This window comes from Rhipicephalus sanguineus, chromosome 10 (genome assembly GCF_013339695.2).
Source record: "Rhipicephalus sanguineus isolate Rsan-2018 chromosome 10, BIME_Rsan_1.4, whole genome shotgun sequence".
Classification (NCBI taxonomy): Eukaryota; Metazoa; Arthropoda; class Arachnida; order Ixodida; family Ixodidae; genus Rhipicephalus; species Rhipicephalus sanguineus.
The window spans coordinates 61,234,856-61,262,653 of NC_051185.1; the positions used below are offsets into that span (position 1 = coordinate 61,234,856).

At 47.9% G+C, this 27,798-nt stretch overlaps 1 protein-coding gene across 2 annotated transcripts; it reads left to right on the forward strand.

Annotated features, from left to right (window-relative positions):
- Positions 1-821: 821 nt before the first annotated feature.
- Positions 822-27,675, forward strand: LOC119371959 (RING finger protein 151). 2 transcript variants are annotated; one of them, XR_007417876.1, is made up of 4 exons: positions 822-1,278; positions 5,119-5,392; positions 7,658-8,006; positions 27,565-27,675. XR_007417876.1 is itself a non-coding variant. In XM_037642405.2 (3 exons), exons 1-3 carry the CDS (start codon positions 1,081-1,083, stop codon positions 7,933-7,935), a joined length of 750 nt encoding a protein of 249 aa, XP_037498333.1. In that variant the 5' UTR covers positions 822-1,080; the 3' UTR covers positions 7,936-8,679. The 2 variants fall into 2 exon arrangements, 1 of the variants encoding a protein (XP_037498333.1); XM_037642405.2 differs by lacking the exon at positions 27,565-27,675 and having other exon boundaries at positions 7,658-8,679.
- The last annotated feature ends 123 nt before the right edge of the window (positions 27,676-27,798 follow it).

Consider the following 27,798-nt stretch of genomic DNA (forward strand, 5'->3'; position numbering starts at 1 on the left):
CATGATGACATCACAAATAGTGGTGATCTGTGACGTCATTATGACGTCATATGGTGAGGTCGTCACGTGATGATTCTTGCAACCCTCGTGTTGACGCCGCCGACGCAAGACGGCGATGGTCAATTTTCGCGTTCGATGAGGCATCTAAGGCCTCATAACTTGTACGCTTTGGAAAGCTCGTGCTCATTTAACCACTGCCCTTTGTGATGGGTCTTGCCGTGAGGCTTGATGAGCTCTATAATTTAATAGTCAGTAGGAATTTGTTAATTGATTGTTTCATAATTAATTAGCACATCTTCTTCATCTAACACCTACCATTTGAACGCTCTCGTGTCTCATGCATTCATTGAAGACGTTCCAACAATATTTCTTCAAGCAAAGTAAAAAAAAAAAATAATCGTTTACGTTATTAGAAGCATTGAATCGCACGTTACTCGTGGCATACGCGTCTGTTGCTAGCCAATCGACCACCAGAGCAGTGCTTCCTGTATGCTCTTTCAGTTGCGGCTTCTATAGGACGCCCGTAGACACAACTACGCACAATACCACGCACATCGCATTGCTACGACCGTCATCGGAACCCCATACTAGGAACTTCTCCCACCCTCACTCACCTACGCTTACGTACAATAAAGCAGTCTTCCTTCTTTCTTTCTTTCTTTCTTTCTTTCTTTCTTTCTTTCTTTCTTTCTTTCTTTCTTTCTTTCTTTCTTTCTTTCTTTCTTTCTTTCTTTCTTTCTTTCTTCCTTTCTTTCTTTCTTTCTTTCTTTCTCGCGCGTACACAGTCGAGACGTCAATCCTATGCCAAAGCCGTCCGTCACTCGATGCTCCCGGCGGCTGGCATGCCTGACCGAAAGGCGAGCTCCGAGCAAAACGCGTCTGCACACTACGCACCCGTCTGCACTCCCGACTACATAGGACCTTAACACTAACCCTTCCCGCGTCGCCGCCATTTTTTGTTCGAGGTTAACATGGCTGACGAAGTCAACGGGAGCTTCAACCGCGTCTGGCTCCGGGGCTTCCTTCGAGGCGTAGGACTGTCGACCGGTGCAGTTTCGGGACGCCCTCGGAACCACACTGATGTGCAACCTGTGCGGACTGGTGGCCCGCCGGACGGCCTCGCTCCGGTGCTCACACGTGTTCTGTGAGTTCTGCTTAGAGCAGTGCACCGATGGCGCCTTCGGTGAGGAGAGGCGGTGCGTTTTCGACCGGGACGTCTTCGATGTCGGCACCGTACGGTGGAACGAGACCCGGCCGCTGGACCTCGTCAAGGCCAAGGTGAGGCAACATACGTACGCGAATGCTGGCAACAGAGACGCAGCCGGAATTTTTTTAGGGGGGGCGGGGGGGGGAGGGGAAAAGGGAGGGGGCTTCGACCACCCTTTATGTATGTGCGTGCGTTTGTATGGGTGCGTATATACAGGACGTCCCAAATAATCCCGCAGCACGATTTAAAAAAAAGAGAGAAGTGTCGTTACGCGAAGCACACCTAGCGCATATTGTTCCCATAATACTGTAGTAGCCGCTACAAATTTTTTAGTTTATGAGGTTTAGTGAATTAGTCCTAATTATGTCTCTAACTCGACAAATATTCACCTAATCAGTAAAATGTCAATGAGGCATATGTAGGCATGCTGAAATGAGATCTAACTGCGCTAGTTTCATCAACATACTAATTAGGCGCTATTTTTTTTTCGGCTGATAAAGAAAACGCGCGAAATATGAAAAATAACGCGTGAATACGCTCGCACCCGCAGAAGGTGGGAACGTAGTCTGGACTTGCTACCTCACAGTGACCTGTTTGAGGGCGCTGCTTCCTGATGCGCGCTGCAGTCTAGTCACGTGTCATTTTTTCAGATTTCGCTGGCTTTCTTTATTAGCCAGAAAAAGAGAGCACGCAATTCGTACGTTGTTGAAAATAGCAGTTAGATGTCATTTGAGCATGCATACGTATGCATAATTGACATTTTAATAATTAGGTGTCTATTTGTTGAGTTAGAAACATAATTAGGACTAAGTAACTAAGCCTTGTTAGCGAAAAAATTAGTAGTGGCTACTACAGTATACTGGGATCAATATGCACTAGGTGTGCTTCGCGTAACGACGTTCCTCTTCTGTTTGAAAACGAAAATGTTTGAGGCCCGTGTACTTAGATTTAAGTGCACGTGAAAGAACCCCGGGTGGTCGAAATTTGCGGAGCCCTTCACTACGGCGTCTCTCATAATCATATCGTGGTTTTGGGACGTTAAGCCCCAGATATTTTTATTATATTACCTTTTCTTTAAAATCGTGCTGCGTGATATTTGGGTCACCCTGTATACACGCATGCAAAATTGAAAATTTACCGGGGGGGGGGGGTGTTAATCCCCGTCTCAACCGCAACCCCTTGCTACGCGAATGGCTGGCACGATTACACTAGGGAGAACTATAATCTTTTGGGACTTTAGATGCCAAAGAACTAGGTTAGATCAATCATCACGCTTGTAGATTATACATCAATACACTTTCAGCGCCACTGTGAATACAAGGGTTGCTTAGTTAGCAAAGAATACGAAAAAGAAAGCTATCTCTTGTTGAATTTCTCATTAGGCGGAAGGGCATAGGTTGGACTAGTACCTCTAACACCAACCCATTCCCTACTGCGAACAACTAGTAACACTAGTACAAACCACGTCCGGTTTTCCATTATTTACTGCGCAATATTCTCGCATACTAGCGCAGTTTCATTCATAATGCCGGTACGAAATTTGCCACAGAGGGTCCTCTGGTAACATTAAAATAGGCATTGTTCTTTGTTGTAAGTCAAAGAGAGCGCTTCTCAGCGGCAAATGTGGACGAACAAAAGCGTCAAGTGAAAACTAAAGCGCCAAGTGCCCTAAAGTTCTCTGGAACTTTAACAGAAGTTATGCGAGAGATTAGGCTACGACAACAAGAAATTCTACACACCACATTATAAGCGACTCAACTTGCATCGAAGGAGCTTTGGGTGATTACGGGTGGTCCTCTTCCTTTGCAGTAATTTTAGAGCGCAGTTCTTAGGCTCCCGTTCCTGCGTCGAGCGGCATCGCCGTTGGTGTTGCAGGCGTAACCGATAGAGCGAAAGAGTACGAAAGAGGGCGAATGCGGAGTCTGTCAACATCACGAGCCACTGGCCTCTAAACCACGCTTTCTTTCTCCGTCACTCCCGCTGGCCCCTCGGTCGGAGCTCGTTCGCATGCAGGGCTGGCACGTGCACTGCGGCTGGCTTCGCTTGTCGCAACGGGGCTGTCGGCGTTTCGCTTGGTTCACGACGCCTGCAGTGCACGGAGTGGTGTGCGTAACACTCGAGCGCTGTCGGTGTTTCGCTTGGTTCGCGGCGCCTGCAATGCCAGAGTGGTGGACGTACCACTCCAGCGCTGGCAGTTTCTGTTGCATTATGTAACGAATGTTACGTTGCTAGAACTGCGGATAGTCAAAACTTCTTTCTAACACAGTTGACGTTGCCCCAACACGAAGCAGAGCTCAGAATTCGCATTAGGGAGTATCGTAATCGTCGGTGAATTGTACTGCGCAGCTTTTTCGCCTAACGGTCCGATCTGCTGGAGATATCTGTGGTAAGGGAAAAGCTCCACCCCCAACTCGCGTTCACCAGCGCGTGCAGCCTCTTGGAGGCGACGCTACGTGTTTGTCTGGTGTTTGTCCCTGCCTCCAAGCGCTGCGAGAAAGGAAAGCGGCCACTGTAGAATCACTCGAAAAAGCGTCCGAGTGCTATTGGTACTAGAGTTACGGTATATGCTACCTTTTCTGTCTTCCAAACGCCGCTAGCAACCATGCATTGCAGGGAAGCTGACGCTCGGGCCTATTTTTGTATTTTTCGACGCCGCCGCTGCAGCGAACTGAATTAACACTAGGCATCATTAGTCAATGTTTATCGCCGGTAGTCGACACACCATACATTTTAATCGGCGACACGGTAGCTATGCCGCCTGCAAAAACGTAGTGCGACTTCACCGCATACCTGTGGTTGCTAGCTAGACCTATGCGCAACTCTGCTACCTAAAGGTAGCATATAAAGTAACTCTAACTGGTACTGCATAAGTGCGCCGCATGCCAGCAACATTGGGTGCCGGAGGCGGCCATATTCACTGCAGACAGTCTTAACTGCACTTCAGGCGTGCAGTTAAGAGTCCACGCTCTTTCCTTTCGCATGTTGTTTTCCTTGGTCTAATGCGTCTTCTTATTCCATGAAAGAAAAACCACAGGGTCCGTTGTGCATTCACCTAAGACAACTCAAAGGCGAAAGCCGTCTTCTTTTTCTCCTCGGTCGATGTATTGGGGAGCCTATATGAACAGCCAGTCATGTAGGCTCCCTAGATGTATTTATGCTGCCCCGCCACCATCCTAAAGCTTTGTGCACCTAGCCTGGTTTCGCACTGCCTCCAGGATTGGAGGTACCTCACTTGGTTTTCTACTGCCTCCGTGACAGTCCAGCTTCGACCAAGCTACGATGTCACGTGATCAAGGTGTAGGATTATGCCACAGGAACAAAGGATCGAGACGGTTGAACCAAAATCGACGCCAGCAGGAAACACGAGCTGTGGCTTCATGTGCCACTGCCAAGCGCAGTCTTTATTTTCTTCTCTTGAGGTCGCGCGCTCTCCGGTGTTGTTCGCCGCCCAAATGAGGGCGCTGAACGCCATCACGTGGCGTCACGTCACATGACGTCACGCCAGACTTTGTGACGTCATGATGCCGTCACATTTTTTGCAATATGTCGCGTCATTGTGACGTCATCACGTGATGATGATTCTTTTCACCGTCCTCGGCGCCGCAGGACGGGAGACGCCGCCGACGCTGGACGCCGACGCCGACAGTCAAATTTCGCGTTTGAGGGAGCATATAAAACTTTCTCCTCAAAAGAGAATAATTGCTGGAGTTTTACGTCCCATAACCGCGAATGATTACATGAAGCATGCACCAACTAGCCCAACAAAAAGTTTCGCTAAGGAACTAAGCAACAAGTTTCACTAAGGTTTATCGTATAGTTATGCGCTGTTTGACATATATCGCGCTGCTTTCGTTGAAACAGTTCACCACACTGAGAGTGAACGCAGTAGTTTAATTAACCGTGCCATGCAGGTGAGATGCTGGAACGCGAGATATGGATGTGACTTCACGGGTCCACTGCGTGGTCTGCTGGATCACTTCGAGCAGGACTGCAGCTTCCACGCGGTCATTTGCCCCCGCTGTCAGAGCATGCAAGTGCGCTCGAAGCTGGCCGACCATTACCGCGGTGGATGCGTGGCTCTTCCCACTGCCACCACCTGGGGGAGCCACCAACCTCTCAGCGACAGCGCCTCTGGCGGCGGTCGAGACGCTGCGTCGCTTGCTGTTACGCAAGACACACTCGCAGGTATGCTGTTGTTTGGAGGCAGCAATGGCAAACCTTTTTCTTCAAAAGTGATATTTGCCCTTGGCCAAGGATATGCTTAAACCGAGTGTCAGGATTGGTAAAACTTTCTCTCAGGAATATTTACAGCGCAAAAGACATCTTGCCGACACACACTGATTGCTGGTTCGTAAAATTGGTAATAGATGTCCAGGGCTCCGTGTTTTCTGAGCAGGGTGTCGGAACGAAATGTCTTTTCGTATTGGTTTTAGTTTCCTTCGACCGCAAAACGTTCCGTCCCGTTTCTCTTCCGGTACAAAAAATATTTTCTGTAATGGTTCGTAACGGTTTTTTCATACAAAAACTTGAAGTTGACGTAATCATAAAAAAGCATTGGATTTGTGATATAGTTAATTGCCCTCCTCTTAAGAAAGTGGGACTGGAGTAAAACACGTTCTTCCCCCGTTCTTCAGAGAGGCGGAACTAACAGTATCACGAATTCTTAGCAACTAGCACAAAGCAGTATACCCTACAAAGTCATAGTATTTATTTTTTCAAAAGTCAACTAGGACTTTACTTAGCGGGCTCAATGCTTTATGTCTAGGGAGTGAACACGTTCTCAGAAGCAGCGCTTCATTGAGTGTACTCTCTGACGTGCGAGACCGCTGTTCTGATAAAAAATCGCCAGGCCTGCGCGGCACACGCAGCAGTCACAGCAAAAGCTGGAAGAGCGGCCTTTCTAGAGCCCGTTGTAGACTCCCTTGGGACAACTTATACAAGTACACATGCTAGAGACCCACTACGCCATAAATCATCGTAATTTTTCTGAAGTAGCGAAGCACTCACTATGCCGTTTTTCGTCATTCTTCGGAGAATCGTGGTACCCGCTACACATCTGTTAGGCATTATGTGAACTTTGTGCTGTGGCTGATGACGATAAAGAATTATGGCTCAGCACTTTGTAACGGGTTGGAAGCATTCACCGACAGACTTGTTGCGCAATTCACATTGTGTAACGCCAGGTTGTTATTTTAGTGTTCTGCCACACTATATTGCATATGTTAACACGATTCCATGCCCGATATGACGCGTGCATAGAGTATTTTTGTGAAGGAGTTACAAGCACCAGCGTGGCACTGTGGTGGAATACTCGACTGTGACGCAGAGGGCGTGGGTTGAAATCCCATCCGATCCTAGAATATTTTTTTCTTATTTCACGCGATAACGGCTATGGCCACTGGCAGTGGCGGATAACTATGGCGCCAAAATCCGCCGTTGTGATAGCCTAACAGGTTTCCCTATAGTAGTCCAGGCAGTAGTCCAGCCAGTTGTCCAGAACATCTTCTAAAGATTCATAAAAAGAAAACCACCTAGACGGACATAGTCTTCAGCGACTTCGTCGTCATGCTCATGACCACGCACACATCACACTTACGGCACAGCTCCCGGATACCAAATTTTCGATGTCGTCTGGCGCGCCCCAGTTCCGCCATGGGACCGTATATAAAGATGTCGCCTCGCGCTTCCGGGGTTCCTACATACGTTGACGTCTCTTGCTGCGTACCCAACAAGCCCTTTGTTAAATGTGCGATGGGTGCGGTCTACGAGATACTGTTGAGGTGATGTAAAGGTTATACCAGCCAAACCGGTGGATGTATGAATAACCGCTTAGAACATGTCCTTGCCATAATGAACAGAACAGGCTCTTATTGGCCGTTAAAATCTGAATTTATCGGATCAATCCTAATTGCCAACAATTTTACCGGTGAGTGTTTATCGGATTTATTCGGATTTATCCGAAAACATGGAGCCATAATTTGTCTTAGGAAACGTGTAGTGCAAAACACTACAAATCTTTTTTCACTGTAAAAACAGAAAAAAGAGGGTAGGAGTGTGTCACCTCCAAAGTTCAATGCCCGCCTCAGATACACATGTTTCATGATTACGTTTCCTCGCCAGTTTTTTCATAAACAATAACATCTGTCGTCACTGCAAACAAGACATTAAGGTGACCAACAGGATATATTGTTGTGTTTGCTTACAAAAACATTCATCCATGGGTAAGTCAAACTGAATGGTGTAGAACGCCCCAATTCCTCTACTGGTGAAGAGTCGCGGGGATGGTTCATTTTTATAGAGTGTACCTAAGGCTCTGAGTGGAGCCGGCTACTCTGCTTCTCTTTCATGACCACTTCTTACGTAACGAAATGCATAGAAGCCCCTATTTATGTCGACGTGACGATGAACATTGGCACGGGCGTGAACCATGTTTCCCCGTCCTTCACGCAGCGTTCGAGTCCAAGATGAACGAGCTACTGGAGCACTTGCGAGCGCTGGGCACGCGAACATCGCTCCTTCAAACAGATATGAGCAACGCCAAGGAGGCCCTGGAGAGACTACTGCCCGAAGGCGCCACCGGAGAAGGCGTAAGCCTGTTGGGCGTCAGCGCTGGTGCCCACATTCCAGCAGCTCGGGCGGGCCGACTAATGGCATCCGGACTCGAGGCACCTCCTCTGCAAGACCGTTTTCGCGTTTCTTTATGCGCCGCAGGGAAACGTGCACCTTGAAAATTGCCTTCAGAAAGAGCGACGCGGAGCACTCCGCGGAAGCCGACCTGTCCTCCCCACTGGACCCGGAAGTATGGACGACCCGATGCGAGACTCCTGACCGCACAGTGCATCGTGAAACTGGTGCTGCTGGAAGACGGCGCAGCTCTGAACGTCTACGCGGCGGCCGACCAATGCGTCGACGTGTTCAACCCGTGGATATTGCGGTCGGTCGCATTCGCGACGCCACGCAGGCTGTTTCCGCCACGAGGTCCTCGGTTGCTGAAACCCACTTGGCTGGTGTCGAGACAGAGTCGAGCTTCTCTGGTCGATCAAGGATTCGTCAGGTTCCGATCACGTCCGCTGGAAGAGATATTCAGGCGCGGCTTCTACTTCCAAAGGGACGAAGAGGTCTTGATATTAACGGTCAAGTTGGTCCGCAAGCTTGACATGCTTTGAAACGACACCTGAAGAATGTTTGACGCTACGACGGGAATACGGACAGTGTAAAGAGGCCAATAAACATCTTTACATTTGGTGGAACGTGCTGGGTTCCCACATAGCGTGCACCCTGGAACTCCGACCTCGCACTTTGGCCAAATCTAAAGAGGTTTATTGGGCGGCGAGCTTAACAAACAGCCGGTAGCTCGAAAGAGTACGCAGTGAGAACAAGACGGTGGTGTTCGAACCCCGATCTTGTGCCTTCTTCTCGTGATGATGGTCGTCGTGTCCGGGATGTCACTGTCTTCATTCCTTCGTTACTTTTGGACTTTGAAAAAGCTTTTGGCAAAGTACCCCATAACCGCCTATTCCTAAAGGTGTCTCGCCTAAACCTTCATTATCTTGTTTTAGATGCGAAGTATCTCCTGCTCGGCGGTATGTAAGGCGGTGTCTTAATCCGCACGCAGCGTTGTCCGCACTCACACTACGCATGCGCGGCTCTGCTCCTTCCCTCTCTCCAACAGCTGCGCGTTACTCTCTCCACTTCTCTACCAGCACCTGCTTGCGCTTCTCCTGCGTTCTCGCTTCTGCTCTCACGGCGCATACGCTACTTTCCTCCTCTAGTCTCCTCTCCTTCAAATAGTAGAGCGCTGCGCGCGTTCAGTCCAGCGCTTGCCTCGGTTGGCTCCTCTGAAATGCGGGCTCGACATACCGAAATTCTCTCCTGCGCAGCGCCGCGATGAGGGCCAGCGCATGCGCGTCTGCTCCCCCTCTCTATCCTCTCCTACGCTGCCTCTCTCTCGCGCGCCTGTCGACGTTCCCCGCACGCCCTGTGAGAATTAACGGCCAGGCTAGAGGGAAGACACGACTAGCGTAGTGTTCCTCTTCGCGTTCCACGACGCGAGGTCGGTAGCATGCCCAGCGAACGCCATCGGAACGCGATCGTGCAAGTGCTCCGGCTTCGCATCCTCTTGGGGACCCCTTTAGCGGGAGATTGTGTAATTTTTTTCACTGGATACGTGATTTTCTGTGTAACCATCAGCAATTTGTCTACGCTAACGAACACTCCTCTTCTCTCACACCTGTTACATCCGGGGTTCCTCAAGGAACAGTCCTCGGACCCCTGCTCTTTCTCATATACATTAACGCCTTTCCAACTATCATTTCTTCCGGGATTCGATTGTTTGCAGACGCCTGCGTGCTATACCGTCCTATTAACAATAATAACGATGTTTTATTCCTACAATCTGACCTCAGTCAAATTGAATATTGGTGCCGCAAGTGGCTCATGTCATTAAACGCATCGAAAACCTCCCTTGCCACTTTTCATCGAAAGAAGTCATACCCTGCTCGCGATTATATAATATGTGGCTCTTTAATATCCGCTGTTAACACCTACAAGTATTTAGGAATCAAGCTCACATCTGACCTATCATGGCACACCCACATAACCAGCATAACAACTTCTGCTAATCGCGTTCTTGGTTTCCTGCGACGTAATACCCGATTAGTACCCCCCTCAGTCAAACTTCTAACCTACTGCAGTAAGGCCGAGGCTCGAATATGCATATGCCCTGTGGGACCCATACCAACATAACCACATTACCATGCTCGAATCAGTACAGAACCGTGCCGTACGTTTAATGTTTTCGGACTATTCCTACACCTCTAGCTCATCGAAACTCAAATCCCAAGCCAATCCTTCCCAGCCTTGTATCACGCCGTCGACTCGCCCGCCTTTCTCTCTTTCATAAGTTCTTTCACAAGTCACCCCAAGCCGATCTCATTGCTCCCGCACATGGCCACTCAAGCCGGACCAACCACGAAAAAACCGTATACCCCCCTCGAGCTCACACTGTCTCGCATGCCTCCTCATTCTTCAACCTGACATCGAGGGACTGGAATGACCTTCCCACCAAGGCAGTGCTTCATTCCGGCCAATCCATCTTCAAACGCATCATAGAAGAGCTGTTTTTGTATATATGCCCACCCCTCATGTAAAACCCCTTCTTTTAGGGGCCTTTGAGGTGTTATAAATAAATAAATAACTGTACTACTGAGGCACACGTACACGATGGGACGAGAAAGGCACGTGAACACACATGCACCACGCTATAACGAAAAACGAACAATTGTGGAAATGCGGGCTTCTTGGCATGTCGTTTCCGAATCCCACTTTAGCTCAATACATGCGCACTTGTTGTTTCTTGTATCTGTGTGGAGTGCTAGCCATACAGTCAGAAGCAAGTCGGTTCAGGACAAAAGGTTCAATCAAAGAACTTATTTTATAAAGCGAAAAATCAATAGCTATCGTGTGTGTACATGCACCGCAATGCAGGGAATTGGTGATGTTGGAATATTTTTTGTAGAGTCAAGTCACCACTAAAACGCGTGTGACTCGTAGCACTCCTTTTATTGTAATTCTTTATTCTGTATTTCACCGCCCCGTGGAATGCCCATTTTCCTTTAATATCGTGTACAACCACTTCGTACTCTTCTTGATTTGTACATTCATATCAAACCCGAACAATACCCGCCAGCTGCAGATAATGCCGGAAGAAAACGGCGTGAACTAAGACTTAGCGTGCCTCAGACAAGTCGCCTTTTACTTATATTACTAGGTTCCAAAGTACAAGATTAGCTCTCATTCTGCTAGCTAGCACCGCTCACGGCCATAGAGGTGGAAGCATTCTTTTAACCGGAGGTTGTCATGTCACTTAGTAGCAGGCCACGTCGCCTGAGGCGTCACCCAATGGCAAATCAAAAAACACAAACGCAGATATCTACTTTTTCTCTCATTACCTCTCCTGTCGTGTTCATCAGCTTGTGTAATAACGAAATAAACGGTTGTATGATTGCTTGAGTGTTTGATTGCTCGAGAGTTTGATTTACTGATTGATTGGTCGATTGCGTTTCACAAAGGTCAAGTTCCCAGATCCACGGTCTTTTCATTCAGTGCATGACGTGGGTCTCTACCATGACGGCTTTAATATGCCTTTATATAGCTTCAAATGCAGCAAATCTCATCATGATTGTTGGAGTGACTGCTGAGAGAAATATTCTCCATTTTCATGTATTTGAATAAGTAACCGGAGCTCATAAGTAACCGGAACACATCGCAGGCGAAAGCCTATGCTCCGAGAGGTACTCCTAATTCATTGAGTCATTTTAATAGATGTACGCAGGGTTCCCCATTAGGGGGGGAGGGGGGCGAAGTCTAACCGCAGTGTCTCCCCACCCCCTACTTGGTCGAGTTAAAAAAATGGCTTCGAAATATGGACGCAAACATGAAATTAAAGCGATTACGTGCTTCTTACAGCGGCCTGCCCTTGGTCCCTAATTTTACGGCGGTAAAATTGGTAGTAAACAACTCTTAGAATACGACATCAGTGTCCCCAGGCGCCTTTATTGTCAAAAACAAAGGAGATCGTGGTCAAGAATCTGCATGGTCATAAGCTGACACTTTAAAGAATGACGGCACAAGTACGACTAGAAAACGAATGAAGCAGATTTATCGGTCCCCTTGATAAGGTTAGAGGGGCGGGGGACTGCCCCTCTGCCCCCCTCGCGTGCATGCCTACGGTTCTAGATTCAATTGATTCACATTTATGTGGGTTGATTGCCACTTGCTTCTCTTTAATATGCGTCGATTCACATTTAAGTCACTTGATTCACCTTGCGTTCACAGACGTGTCACTTGATTCAGTCTTAATTCACACTTAAGTCACTTGATTCATTCTTCATTTACACCGAATGCACTTGCTTCACTTTATAGTACGTTGATCAGAACTTAAGTTACCTGATTCATTTCTGATTCACACCTAAATCACTTGATTTACTCTTGTGTCTTGATTTACTAATGTGCCTTTATTAGCACTTAAGTCACTTCACTCATTCTTGATTCCCACTTAATCCACTTGATTTACTCTTGATTCACCTTAAGGTACTTTGCTTAGCACTTGAGTCACTTGATATATTCTTGATTCACACTTGATTCACTTTAATGTGCCTTTATTAGCACTTAAGTAAATTCATTCATTCTTGATTCCCACTTAATTCACTCGATATATTCTTGATTCACACTTGATTCACTTTAATGTGCCTTTATTAGCACTTAAGTCACCTGATTCATTCTTGATTCCCACTTAATTCACTTGATTTACTTTTGATTCACCTTATTTACTTTCCTTAGCACTTGAGTCACTTGATATATTCTTGATTCACACTTGATTCACTTTGATGTGCCTTTATTAGCACTTAAGTAGCTTCATTCATTCTTGATTCCCACTTAATTCACTTGATTTACTCTTGATTCACCTTAATTTACTTTCCTTAGCACTTGAATCGCTTGATATATTCTTGATTCACTTTAATGTACCTTTATTGGCACTTTAGTCATTTGATTCATTCTTGATTCACCCAGTTCACTTTACTACACATTGATTCCCTCTTCATTCCCTTTAACAAACATTCAGTCTTTGATTCATTGATTTCCCGCTGGGTCCTTCCAAATCTTCTTGCCTAACTTGAACACATTGCAGGTACAACACTCCATTTAAAAAAAAAGAGGCGCTTCTTTCGACACTTTTTTTACCTCTCCCGTAGTACTTGAATTGCTGTATTCGCAGAAGATAACGGCGCGTTTGCGTTCGCGCTAACGTAATCATTTAAAGAATGGTCCCTTGGTCAGTCGTCAGTGCTTCTCTGAAAAAATACCCGACTACTTGGTGCTCGCTTGTAATCTTTTTCCTGTAGATTCGTGTAAAAAGAAAGCTTTGCTATAATTGTTAAATGAGCAAAAAAGTCGGTCAATTCCTCCCGTCCAGTTATGTCAAACTGATTCACTATGTCCAGTCAGAGAACATTTCGAAAGAAGGAGTAGCTCACGGGATCCGGACCGAACTTCACTGCAACGTTATACCGAATCGGTATTTATAGGCAGGATAAGAGCAGCCACCAATCTTTCGAGGCCGTTGTTTTGTGACGATGTTGTCGCGAAGTGGCAGACATTTCTGCTTAAACGTTTCATTGAATAATCTTTTCTTGAACATCGAGGCGCGCCTGTTTATTGATGGTGTTTTTCTAAAGCACGACTTGATAGAAATATAGCAATTTGCGAGTACGTCACGAGGTCCGTCCGCGTGATTTATTCAAACTCCACCCCGCAATGGCGAGTGGTCTTTCATTGAGATTTCGGGTCGTGTGGTTCAGGTGCGCCTCATGAAGTCGCTTTCATCCGTTTGACAGGGCTATAGCAAAATGCACTAAAGCCGGCCTACTAAGTATGAGTTGGTGTTTCGATACACTGGCGAACTGAGCTTCCACGTTTCACAACACTTAAAAGGTGACCTGCCCTGGACCGAGTTTTTTACCTGGTATCGCACAAATCGTGCAGTGAAGTAGTACTTCCAGTCAATCATTCACGGCGGTATTGACTCGGTCACCAATCCCCAGCGCAATGCCCAACTTTATTATTGCGATAGCGATTATATGGACACTAGACATATTTTTGCCGTCGCCGTCATGTTCCGTATAACGTCAAAATCAATAACATCGTTCCGCGCGTCGTATGTTCTATTTGTACGAGCGAAAGCTTTCGAAGGCAGCAGATGGGCGCTGCTCAAGCAGATATAAAGCTCGCCGGCCGGCTCCGTCGGGCGAAGGAGCGGGAAGAGGCACCGGTTGGGGGCTGCGTCGCTCGGGCAGCAACCGTGAACTTTCATCTAAAGAGAGCGATCGCGCACACTATCTCGACAGGCAGCAGTAGACGGCTCCTACACATGTATGTGCTGTGCTCTCAGCGCTTCGCGTTGAGGCGAGCGACAGCATTAAAACCACTTCGTTCACTGGAACTGCCGTCCTCCCGTACGCCAGTGTTTGGTAGAGTTAACGACAGACTAGATCATAAAGGATTTAACTGCTCGCCTTACTTCTTATAGCATTGAAATTTTTTGCTATCGCATTCAGTGCTTCGCTTTTGAGGGGAAAGTGTGAGTTACTTTTTGTGTAGTAGTGTGCCCATCAAAATCTCACTAACCGAGTTATCTAGACTTGCATTGTAAGGAGGCGAGTATTCACATTTATGAAATTTGTGTCACAAATATGAACAGAATTGTCATTTGAATTGTTATTTGAATAATAATAATAATTGAATTGTGAATTCAATTATTAGTATTGAATTACACGATCCTCGAGAATTCCTTTCTTATACAGCTATCCTATGTCACAGTATGCATTCTTCACTTCACGACCGCAGTGTTGTGAGGCGAACGCCTGCTTCAGGCCAAACAGTCGTTCTGATTCATGCGCACAGCAGTTGCGTAGAATCGGAACACACTTTGTACCTCACAAGATGATTCTTTGAAACAAATATAAGCAGATATATGCATAAAAAATTCCTGTCCATGCTAGTAACACGCTCCGAACAGGCCATGTTTTCAACGGATATAACCAACGGAGGATGCTACGACTACATAGGATAGCTCACGCGGACGAACCTCTTTTTCTGTTCACAAAATATGTGCTCTTAAGACTACACTTGTAGTGGGGAAACGTTTAATAAACAGATACGTTGTAAGCTTTGTGGGGCGAATACAAGATGCCAGACATGGCTCAATAACTCTTTGGCTGATACATATTCTTCGGTTTTGTTGCAACGACCCTGAAAAATGGCGGCTGAAGTTTCTTGCATATAAATGTGTATGCAGTCGAGACGTACAGTGAAGTTCGGTCCGGATTCCGTGAGCTATTCATTCGTGATGTTCTCTGTCTGGGCGTAGGAATCTATTGAATTCAGCATTGCTCGACGGGAGAATTTGACCGACACTTTTGCTCCTCGAACGTGCAACAATACCTTTTTTTTCTTTTTTTAATATATCAAAAAAGTCATTAAACTAGAAAATAGATAAACTTTTATCGCAGCGCAATTTTTCAAGCCACCAGCACTTGGAAGCTTTGTCCTTTCTAGCGTAGACGTCGGAGCTAAACGTGCATTCCACCAAACGAATGTTGAGTATTTTATGAGTATACTGAATACTACAATAAAAAATTAGCGCAGCTTGCACTAAGTCGCGCAATGCTGGGTCACAGCACACCTGGTGGGCACCTAGCTGGTCCTGCCTTGGCTAGACTTTTACCCTCTCACCTCTCTCTTCCCACATCGTTGCTGTTCTATACTTTACATGGCTATACGTCCTCTCTTTTTCTTTCTATATTTTTGTCTGTTTCTTTCTGCCTCGTTCTCTCTATGTCTATTTCTTTCTCCCTTTTTCTCTCTTTCCTCTCTTTACTTCTGTCCATTTTTCTGTTTCTTTCAATGTTTCTCTCTCTCTCTTTGTCTAGAGTCGTTCTCTCGCCTTCTATCTTCTTCCCTCTTTCTTCCCTTTCTTTCTATCTATTCCTCTCTTTCTCATTATGCGTGTGTCTCTCTATCTGTACTCATTCTCTCCTCCTCTTTTGCTCCTCCACGCCTTCAAATCTGTCCTCTTCACCATCACTTCATTTTCCCGCCGCCTTGCCATGTTATACATACAAGGCTATGCTATGCTCTGCTGGCGTGTCTGTATGCCGGAGTGGTTAGGACACTCGCCTTCGGTTCGTGGCTACGCGGGTTCGAATCCCGCCTCAAAAATAAATTTTTTCGCAAATAATTTCTCTATCTCTCTTTGTTTCTCTCTCTATGTACGCGCTCTCTCGTCATCGTTGTTATCGCATCCTAAGCGGGAAAAATCGGCGCACGTGGAGCGAAGCACAAGATGAAGAACACGACGACGATGAAGAAGAAGAGGATGAAGAGAGCGCGTGCCGGTTCATGATGGAGATCATTTATGTTTTCTCTGCACGGAAGGCTTAAACGGCTTCGCTGTTAAAAACTTCCGGACTGCACAGTGAGGTTCAGAGTCAGCTTATTTAGCTTCTTGGGTGTCGTTGTTGTTCTTCTTGTTTTTCTTTGTGAATGGTTCGCACCTACATGCGGTTTTGGGAAGGAATCGTACGACTTCTGACAGTGAAATATCAGTGTTCCGCGAACAACAATATTCGGGTGGATCGAAAGAAATGCAACATAACTCAATGTATAATTATCAACGTTTAGCATAGAAACTGTCCCGATTCTACATAAAATATATATATAACATTGGCAGGGTTCTCGCGCACATTGGCATTGCAACGTGCTCGCTGTTACTTTCGCCAAAATTGATATGGTAATAAAACAAATATTAAGTTTCTCGAAGAGAACGGAACTCGATGGCTTGAATAACCACGCGACCCACCAAAAATTTGTCGGCCACGCGTCAAGTCATATTCGTCTCTGCCACAGCTTCCTCATAACCTCTTTTGTGTGTGTGTCTGTGTGTGTGTGTGTGTGTGTGTGTGTGTGTGTGCGCGCGCGCGCGCGCGTGTGTATGTCAGTTATGCCAGTTGTGCTTACCGATTACGCCTACACCCGCTATCCCACCTGTAAGAAAGCGATCTGGGCGAGTTGATAATCGAGACACCACGCTGCTGCCAAGGATTCAGACGGCTCAAATCGTGGCGTGCATTACGTGCGTTGCGATGGCAAACGCGTGTTTCAGCAAACGGGATTTTTGTACGAAAGTGGAAGCCAGCTCAACCGCGAAAGCGTTGAATATTACCGTATGCGTGTTAATACAGGCGCCTGCGTCAGCCAGACTTCCATCGCCTTGCATGACAAAGAAATGCAGTTTGTGAATGTAAAGGCTTCTTGACACCCTTTCACGACGTGCTTACGTCATGTGATCTAATTTTCATCGTAGTACCCCTTGTTTGCAAGAAAGAAAGTAGTTGTCAGTCAGCGCGTGCGTCGTCCTTTTTGTCGTTAGTACAGGTCGCGCTGCAGCCCCCGTCACAGAATGCACTCGTAAAACACGTGCGCTTGTGAAAAGCCGTCCACTTTCGATGCCACCGCGGTTAACCAAGCACGGTGAGCAACTGTACTTTTAAATGCGAAGCATTTCTTAGCGAACTTCTTCGACTTTGAGCGTATCTATCTATCTATCTATCTATCTATCTATCTAGCCGCCTACGACTTTGTGCTCTCCTGGTCGCTTGGTTCATCGAATATGCACCAAAATTGGTATGGCGTAACATGACTGCATGACGAACATAAATGACAAGTCATAACATGAAAATCATGACACGCATGTCATGTACAGCATGATTTACATGCTACGCTCATGGTGCGCTGGCGGCCGTTTCGCTAGTTTGATATACACCAAAATTGGTATCTTGTGACGTGACTGTGTGACGAACATAAATAACACGAGTTAACATGAAAATCATGACATGCATGTCATGCACAGCATGACTTACGTGCCACGCTCATGGAGCGCTGGCGGCAGTTTCGCTAGCTTGATCTACCCCGAAATTGGTACTGCGCGACGTGACTGTGTGTCGAACATAAAAACTCGAGTTAACATGAAAATCATGACTCGCATGTCATGTACAGCATGACTTCCGTGCCACGCTCATGGAGCGCTGGCGGCCGTTTCGCTAGCTTGATCTACCACGAAATTGGTATTGCGCGACGTGACTGTGTGACGAACATAAAAACACGAGTTAACATGACAATCATGACACGCATGTCATGTACAGCATGACTTACGTGTCACGCTCATGGTGCGCTGGCGGCGGTTTCGCTAGATTTATATACACCAAAATTGGTATCTTGGGACGTGACTGTGTAACGAACATAAATAACACGAGTTAACATGAAAATCATGACACGCATGTCATGTACAACATGACTTACGTGCCACGCTCATGGAGCGCTGGCGGCAGTTTCGCTAGCTTGATCTACCCCGAAATTGGTATTGCGCGACGTGACTGTGTGTCGAACATAAAAACTCGAGGTAACATAAAAATCATGACTCGCATGTCATGTACAGCATGACTTCCGTGCCACGCTCATGGAGCGCTGGCGGCCGTTTCGCTAGCTTGATCTACCACGAAATTGGTATTGCGCGACGTGACTGTGTGACGAACATAAAAACACGAGTTAACATGACAATCATGACACGCATGTCATGTACAGCATGACTTTCGTGTCACGCTCATGGGGCGCTGGCGGCGGTTTCGCTAGATTTATATACACCAAAATTGGTATCTTGGGACGTGACTGTGTAACGAACATAAATAACACGAGTTAACATGAAAACCATGACACGCATGTCATGTACAGCATGACTTACGTGCCACGCTCATGGGGCGCTGGCGGTGGTTTCGCTAGCTTGACCTACCCCGAAATTGGTATTGCGTGACGTGACTGTGTAACGAACACAAATAACACGAGTTAACATGAAAATCATGACACGCATGTCATGTACAGCATGACTTACGTGCCACGCTCATGGAGCGCTGGCGGCCATTTCGCTAGCTTGCTCTACCACGAAATTGGTATTGCGCGACGTGACTGTGGCGAACATAATAACATGAGTTAACATGAAAATAATGACACGCATGTCATGTACAGCATGACTTACGTGCCACGATCATGGCGCACTGGCGGCCGTTTCGCTAGCTTGACCTACCCCGAAATTGGTATTGCGCGACGTGACTGTGTGGCGAACATAATAACACGAGTTAACATGAAAATAATGACACACATGTCATGTACAGCATGACTTACGTGCCACGATCATGGCGCGCTGGCGGCCGTTTCGCTAGCTTGATCTACCCGGGAACTGGTTTTGCGCGACGCGACTGTGTGACGAACATAAAAACACCAGTTAACATGAAAATCATGACACGCATGTCATGTACAGCATGACTTACGTGCCACGCTCATGGGGTGCTGGCGGCCGTTTCGCTAGCTTGATATACACCAAAATTGGTATCTTGCGACGTGACCGCGTGAAGAACATAAATAACACGAGTTAACATGAAAGTCATGACACGTATGTCATGTACAGCATGACCTGCGTGCCATGCTCATGGGGCGCTGGCGGCCGTTTCTCTAGCTTGATCGACCCCGAAGTTGGTATTGCGCGACGTTACTGTGTGACGAACATAAATAATAGGAGTTAACATGGAAACCATGACACGCATTTTCCTCAAATGACATACAAGACGATGTATGCAGCTCTTTGATGGCTGCTTCGCATTACATCGATTCCCACAATGCGTGGGATCTACCGGTTTTTTTAAGTTGTCGATCGGGAGCCCAGTACCAAGTCGCGGGCCCGCTGCTACAGCCTATTTAGCTACTTATCTACCTACTCTAGCTTCCCTGCCTCAATCCACACCTGATGCTGTGCAATAACACTGACATAGCGCATAACGGCACCCGGACACAATAAGGCGCACAATGAAACCCGGACACAGTGCTTTCTCGTGCCCGTATGGCGTTTTGCGCTACATCAACGTTGTTTTTGTTGATTCACTGACCAGGGCTCACTGCAGCCCTTGTGCAGCAGCATTCGGTTAACGCGTTCACGATAGCTTCATCTACAGGACATATGTTTTTGCTATGGTCAGAAAAGTGTGGTAGGGGTTGCAATGGACGATTTGCCATGAGCGACTCCCAGGACAAGCTAGTTCCCTTCGGTGGGCTGGGAGGCGGCGAACTTATGCGTTATGTCTTGACTTCGTTTGCTCGAGGGGATTACTCTTAAGGGGGGGGGGTACGAAGGGGTAGGCGAAAACATGGGTGGAGGGCGGCCGCCCCCTCGTGGCCTCCTTGTCGCCGCCCCTGATTGTACGCTCCTTCGCTTGCCGTGATTTCTATCCATCGCTCGGAGGCATAACTGCACGCAAGGCCAAGCGCTTCGCTTTGCTGCGTTCGTCACAGGGACCGGAGCATATTCGGCTCTGGCCGAATATGCCCTCAAAGAGGCGAATATTCGGACAAGTAAAGACTGAAGACTGCTACAAGTTGTCATTTTTACAGTAGGACATTGCTAATAGGCACAGGCTTTCAGCCTACCGCGGTGAAAACGTAAATGCGACGAATCCCCAGCCGAGACTCCATAGAGCCTGATGTATTCGCTGTAGTGATGGCTCGTCCTATGCCTATCGGTTGTCGCGTATCATGATCACGATTCAGTCAAACAAAGGTTAACTGCGCCCCTGAACTCGCGGTGCGGCCGACACCACACTGTCCCGCAGGAGGCCTTCCGTACTTTTGCATACAAAAAGTCCCGATACGGTCCCTCATGCTGATACTCCTCTTCCGAAAGCTTTCTCCATCTAACGTGGTTTTGCATTGCCTCCATGATCGGAGGCATCGCGCCTTTTGCGCCTCACGTGGTTTTGCAGCGCTGCCTCCGAGATCAGCCCACGTTTGACCGAGCGACGATGTCGTGTGATGACGCCATCATGTGATGTTACAGTGACGTCACCAATTTTCGCGATCTGTGAGATCATGATGACGTCACATAATGTCGTCAATTAATCTCTGATCACGTGAGTGAGGCATTTAAGGCATTAATGATATAATCATCAGAAACGTTACCTAAAATATTGTTTAAATGCTTGGAAAAATAAAAGGTTGTGTGCGATGGATGCTGCCAACTCATTTTAATGAGCGAGGGTCTTTTCTTCCTTCCAGATCTGTTGTTACAGCACCCCCAGAGTACTTACCTTCTGAACATGTCGATCAGTTGATTTTTCCGTTTAATTCGTAATGAGTGCATTACCAGAAGTATCCCCAATGTGTTGCAGCCAATGAAATGCAGCGTCATTAGTTTATTTTAAGAGTAATAACATCTATTGCTACTTTCTCCTTTGCAGATTTTTAACGATACAAATATCCGTTATCGAGAAACAGATTTTTTTTGCCTTATTTGTATTCGCGAGAGAGCTAGAACCCATTTTGAAAGGCTATTTAGCCGGCGTATAGAAATCACTGATTTGCTACTTTGTGTGGGGAAGGTCAGTGGGGAGAGAAAGAAAATTTCGGTATTCACACGCCCCTATAGTGCGAACGCTTCACACCCTATCTCGCTTTTCCTCGCACGTACAGTCAAGATCTAGAACGTCCGTCATCCGACGCTACCAGCTGCTGGCGCGCGTGACCAAAAGACGAGCTCCGAGGAAAACGCGTCAGTTACTGCGCCGCCAGGTCCGTCCTCGAGAACGCACAGGAACTTGCCGCCAACCGCTACAGCATCGCATCACCGCCATTTTGTGTTCGAGGTTAAAATGTCTGACGAAATCAACGGGAGCGTCAACCGCGTCTGGCTCCGGGGCTTTCTTCGAGGCGTCGACTGTCGACCGGTGCATTTTCGGGACGCCCTCGGAGCCACAGTAGTGTGCAACCTGTGCGGACTGGTGGCCCGCCGGATGGCCTCCTTGCCGTGCTCGCACGTCTTTTGCGACTTCTGCTTCTGGGATTGCACCAGCGATGACCCCGGTGCGCAGGTGCGGTGCATATTCGACCGGAGCACCCTGGATGTCGAGAACGTGCGGTGGAACGAGACCAGGCCGCTGGACCTTGTCAACGCTAAGGTGAGTCTGCACCGCTCTGTATAGAGAATGGCTAATTAGTTATCAAATCCTTGGAACACGGGGTGTCTCTGAAAGCCAACGTTTCGGCAAGCAGTCTTACCTTCTTGAAGGCAGCAATTTCTACCGTAGATCGTGTATATGTGTATGTGTATCTTTACGCGTGTGTGTTCAACGCACTTGTGGCCTTGAAGAAAAGACAAGACCGCTTGGCGGAACGTTAGCTCCAGCGACACACAGTGCTCAATAATTTTTCATCTCTTCAAACTTCCATCTCCCCTGAAATTCTGCCTAATTAGTTATCAAAGAATAGAAAAAGCAAACGGTCGATCGCTTCTTGTTCATAACAGAAGGTAAGGCGTGTAAACACGGACACAAGGCAAGAAAGCAAGACAACACAAACGCCGACTGTCAGCTGAAAGGGCGTTAAAATGGTGATGATGGTGGGCACGTCGGTACGTATTGGAGGGAATAGACAAAAATCTTTTTCGGTGGGGAAAGGGGGGTGGGGCGGTAGTTCCAACTATTCTTTACGTACGTGTTGTGCGGTGTGAATATGTATGTTTGTATGTGTGCATGCATACAGACACATGCTAAACTCAAAATTTTCGCCGGGGAGGGGGTGGGGGCAGGTTTCGAGCACCCCCCCCCCCCCCCCCCTGCCAGCCTCTCCCTTGTTCCTATGCGCTGTTTTTTCATCATGAAATGACGCACAGCGGCGGTAAAGAAAGTAGACACAAAACCTGTCTGCTCAGTCATGAAGCGCAACCGGCCACCTCGGCATACCCGGGGTTTTACGTGATAAATAACTGTTGAAGTATTTCGTTTCCTGTTTACGTAAGGCAATCGAAGGCAGACACACACATGCGCTTCCACTGCTATCGATATGCCAGGCATCAACCATCAGGCACGTTTCTTCATTACTGTGCTCGTATAAAACTGCGCAGTCATCAATTTTTTTTTAACACGAAAGTGTTTTATGCCGGGGTCCACCAAGTACATCCGTCACGGATATGACGTTGATAAAATGGACGCCAACTGGTGAGAAAGAAAAAACCAAGAAAAAGATACCCCGCTGGGAATCGAACCCACGACGTTGCGGCCGCGACGGCAAGCGCCCGACGCTCTACTGACTAAGCTAACTCGAAAGACGCTAGACACGGCGCGAACGCGCCTTATATCTTTGACACATTCTCTTTCGCGGCGGGCGGAGCGGGGTGGTGCCGCCATCTGTGAGATGTGAAAAGAAGTAATGCTTCGCGATCGACACTTACTAGCGCTTACTCCGAGATTTCGTGCGATATCGGAGGTCATGGTTAACGCGTCTCGATACCAGAGAGGTAGACTGGCCGCGCTGGCGTCGCCGAGGCACCTTTACTGCCTTTACGCAGTTACGTTCTTTGCCTTTGGCTTCGTGTTAGCGTGCGTCGGCTCATCGGAGTAGTGCAGCTTCCACGTGCAGCAACGGGATTTCTCCGCCGCCGACTGCTTCAATTGCGAGAGCACCGACTAACAAAACTGCTGCAATATGTGTTGCAGAAAGCACGCGATTTCGACGGGCGAATGTCGTGCCTTGGTTGAGCGAGAGCAGCGCCTGCGAGACAGAGGCCAGCGGGACTCACGCGTTTGCGGCTCAGGCTGCGAACCTCTACCTCCCGTGGTGCTGAAGCGCAGTGTGTGTTATGTATGCATGAGCACAGTCGTCGGCTACCCATTACTAGAAAGCGCAACCCGTGCCGTTTCTCTCCTTAACTGACGACGCTTTGAAGAAGTGCATACCGGGTACCACTGTTGATTATGAGCTTGTTGATATCATCCTTACGCGGGATTCACGATTCGCTGTGCCCAAATATATGTTCACACCGTCAGCTACCACAACGGTTTCATGATGACCATGGGCGTTAGTCGTCGCGATAGAGACATGCTGTCAACATGGGTGCATCCACGTCAAACGGTGCTATAGCTGCCAAACACGAATAGACATTGTACAAGCTCTCATATATCACTACACAATAAGCACTACTTCTGTGAAGACACGTTTCACTTTCGTGTTATACCGATTCCTATGACGGAGGGATCAGCCATGTTTTTTTTTTGCATTCACACACTCGGCAATGTAAGAAAGATTAGATGGTGAGCCTCCAGTCAGTTACCTCAGATGAATCAATAGGCTCTGATTAACGAAGTGACTCATCTGCCCTACCGATTGTGTTTTCTTGTTCTGTTATCTGGTGTCCGTGTTTGCACGCCTTGCCTTCGTTTATGATAAACCCTTTCCAACTAGCTTTCTGTTTTACACCTTTTGAATTTCGCATTTGGACGTGGGCACCAACAGCGCCAGGTTTGACACCACTTACAGGCAGTATTTTGGCAAACTAGCGCAGTTTTTGTGCACAGTGACAGTTTGTAATATGCTGCAGATGGCCCGGTCTATTACGCTGAAAATATATAATATATTTTGGTTTTTGTTTTTAGTCCAAAGAGATCTTCCGACCGGTGATCTTACAGGTACGAAAACATCATATGAAAACTGCTGCGTTCATGGGTCCCTGAAAGTTTTAAAAAATTGCGGCAAATCTAAGGCTACAGCGCTATCAGATCGGTGGTGATATCCCTCCTAGACCACCCGATGAATGGCTATAGAGTGCGCAGAAGAGAGACTGAGCTTGCCACCCCTATGTCGTGTTCCACTATGCGGCATAGTGGAACACGACGTAGGGTTTCATAATCGAAACAACATAGATGCGTTAACAGAGGTGTGCACGGGCTCCGTGTAGCCCGAAAGCCCGACCCGGCCCGCGGGCCGGGCTCGGGCGGGCCGACGTATTTTCACCTCGGGCCGGGCTCGGGCTACTTGGAGTTTTTTATCGGGCCGGGCTCGGGCCCGGCGCAAAGCCCGACTCAAGCCCGAAATATAGAGAATGAGCGGGAATTGTTTTCCAGCACGCATACAGCGCCTTTTCCGAGACCGCCCTTTGCCGCTTTTCCTTTCCATTCGCTACTTTAAACAAAAGGGGAGCAGGTAAAGCACTGCCTCTGTTGCACTCCGACAAACAGAAAAGTAACACCACCTGAGCTAGTGACGGCGCCACGCGACTGTTCGCGTTAGATTCAAGGCCAAATCCCATATGAGTGAAAATGCACGCGACAGCGACGAGCGATCCGACGTAGATCACCTTCGCGCAAGTTGACGCTTGCATGGGCAAAAGCGCTGCACTTCGTTGAAGCCTAAATCGGTGGACTTCTTGCTGGTTTTGCACGACAATTTGTAATCTGTGTAACAGAGACTGTTCGTCGTGTGTCGTTTGATCACATTTGATATGCTCAATAAAATGCCAAATTACCGGAAAACGATGTTTTGTTTTCGCAGCGAACCTTCAAAAAGCCGAGCCGGGCGGGCTCGCAGCCCTTTGCCGTCGGGCTCGGGCGAGCCTTCGACAAAGTCAGCGGGCCCGGGCCGGGCTCGGGCTCGGAAATACGGTCACGTGCACAGCTCTATGCGTTAATTGGAAGCTGTACGCCGCGTGCTCACGTATTGAGGACGAACGCGGGAAGCCGAAAACACCGGCAACTCTGCTACTGACGCATATTATTTGCGGAATCTGTGGTTGTAACTTTCTTACGTATTTGCCGATGAAATAAGCTGTTTAAAGAGTTCACTGCGCTTCATTCGGGCAAGCTGTGGCACGTTAGCGCATGGGGACATAAGGAAATGTGTGTTTATCATATTTGTGCGCTGTTATGTTCTATTTTGCCTTCTGTACACACAAACGGCCGACCGCACTGTGAGCGGACGTCATAGTTTTATTAACTATACCACGCAGGTGAGGTGCTGGAATGCGAGGTATGGATGCGACTTCACGGGTCCGCTACGTGGTCTGCTGGATCACTTCGAGCATGACTGCACCTTCCAAACAGCCATTTGTCCCCGCTGTCAGAAATACAGCTGCGCTCGAAGCTGGCGGACCATTACCGCAGTGGATGCGTGGCTCCTTCCACCACCACCTCCAGGAGGAGCCACCAACCCCTGATCGACAGCGTCTCTGGCGGTCGCCGAGTCGGTGCGTCGCTTGCTCCTATGCAGGACACGCTCGCAGGTTCGTTTTATTTTGGGAGCCGCAAAGCTCCGAGGGTATCTTACACTATCGCTAAGACTACTCGAAGGCGACAGCCATAGTAGCGGTGAATTGAAGAATTAAACGTGAGGTCAGTGTCCAAAAAGCCTTTTCTGCCATCACCCCATTTCGGGTTTGCCCAGAAGCCTATGACATAGCACACCTCTTCGGCCTACCACAGAATCCTCTAGGACCCCGGTCGTTGCGCAAAAGCTTGTAAATTATGAACAAACCAATACCCTTTAGTCAAACTTCCCAAGCTTCTTTTTATGGTATTAATAAGCTGTGCAGTGAACCAGGATAATTCGAAGGGATGGATAAGTTGACATCTCATGGGATGGATGGATGGATGAACAACTTTATTTTAGTCCTTCGGTGCGCGCGATTAGCGTGGGAGCGGCCCGCTGCACGCTAATCTCATGGGATAACACTTTAAATGCAACCACACCAAGAGCCACAACATTTAGTTTTTGGGCTGTAGGATGCTTACTACTGAAGGTAGCGCAGAGATCCAGTTCATTGTAAGCTTACATAGTAGAACTGCGGTGCTGACAATCCATTTCATTTTCGTGTGGTAGGATAGGCACTTATGACTGCTAGCGTTATGGGCTATATTTTGGTAATATTAGTGATGAGATCTTAATTGACTTAAACTTTAGTACATTACACATGTGAAGGGTGCTTCAAAACTGACCTTGTCAAGGTAGACACAAAACAATAAACCTAGGAACATAATTTAAAAACATTTTTAGATAGCTGGTGAAATAACTTAAAATAGCGAATCGCATAAATTCTAGAGCTTGCTACAAAACGCACCCGCCACGGTGGTCTAGTGGTTATGGTGCTCAACTGCTGACTCGAAGGTCGGGGGATCGAATCCTGGCCGCGGCGGCCGCATTTTCGATGGAGGCGAAAATGCTTGAGCCCCGTGTACTGAGATTTAGGGGCACGTAACCCCAGGTGGTCGAAATTTCCGGAGCTCTCCTCTACGTCGTCTCTCATAATCATATGGTGGTTTTGGGACATAAAACCCCAGCAATTATTATTATTACAAAACACAGTCGTGCATGGGCGATTCACTGCTTTACTGATAAAAGGCCGTGATATTTTAGCTATATTTGTGTTTATCAAGAGGAGCTTAGTGCTTCTATGCGGCGCCGGCTGCACTCCTCCTTTCATGATAGTGTCTTACAAACTGAAACCCAGTGAATCCTGCAGCTTCTGCCGATTTCACGATGAAAGCTATGCGAGGCATAAGCTGTACTTGTTTCGCCGTCCCTCACACAGCGTTCGAGTCCAAGATGAACGAGCTACTGGAGCACATGCGAGCGCTGGACAGCCGAACGTCGCTCCTTCACGCCGATATGAACAAAGCCAAGGAGGAGCTGGTGAGGCTACTTCCCGAAGGTGCCACCGGAGGAGTCGTACCAGGCGTCACCGCTGGCGTCGACGTCTCGGCAGTCCGGGAGCGCCGAGAAATGGCGTCAGGTCTCGAAGGCAGCCTCCGACTGCAAGGCTGCTGTCTCGTTTCTTTCTGCGACACGGAGAAACGTGCACTTTGAGAGTAGCCTTCGAAAAGAGCCGGGCCAGACACTCCACCGAAGCTGACCTGTCTTCCCCACTGGACCAGGAGGTCTGGACGACCCGATGCGAGACCCCGGACCGCACGTGCAACTTGAGCCTGGTACTGCTGGAAGAAGGCACAGCGCTGAGCGTATACGCTGCGGCCGACCAGTGCGTCGACGTCTTCAACCCGTGGACCCTGCGGTCTGTTGCATTCACGAGCCCACGCAGGCTGTTTCCACCAGGACGTCTGAAGTTGCTGACACCCACCTGGCTGGTGTCGAGACAGAGCCGAGCCTCTCTG

Bases quoted from the DNA above. Each gene is read 5' to 3' on its own strand.
- LOC119371959 (XM_037642405.2), top strand. From the start codon at position 1,081: ATGTGCAACCTGTGCGGACTGGTGGCCCGCCGGACGGCCTCGCTCCGG. The intron at 1,279-5,118 runs GTGAGGCAACAT...CGTGCCATGCAG, and splicing joins TGGACCTCGTCAAGGCCAAG to GTGAGATGCTGGAACGCGAG. The intron at 5,393-7,657 runs GTATGCTGTTGT...TCCTTCACGCAG, and splicing joins TACGCAAGACACACTCGCAG to CGTTCGAGTCCAAGATGAAC.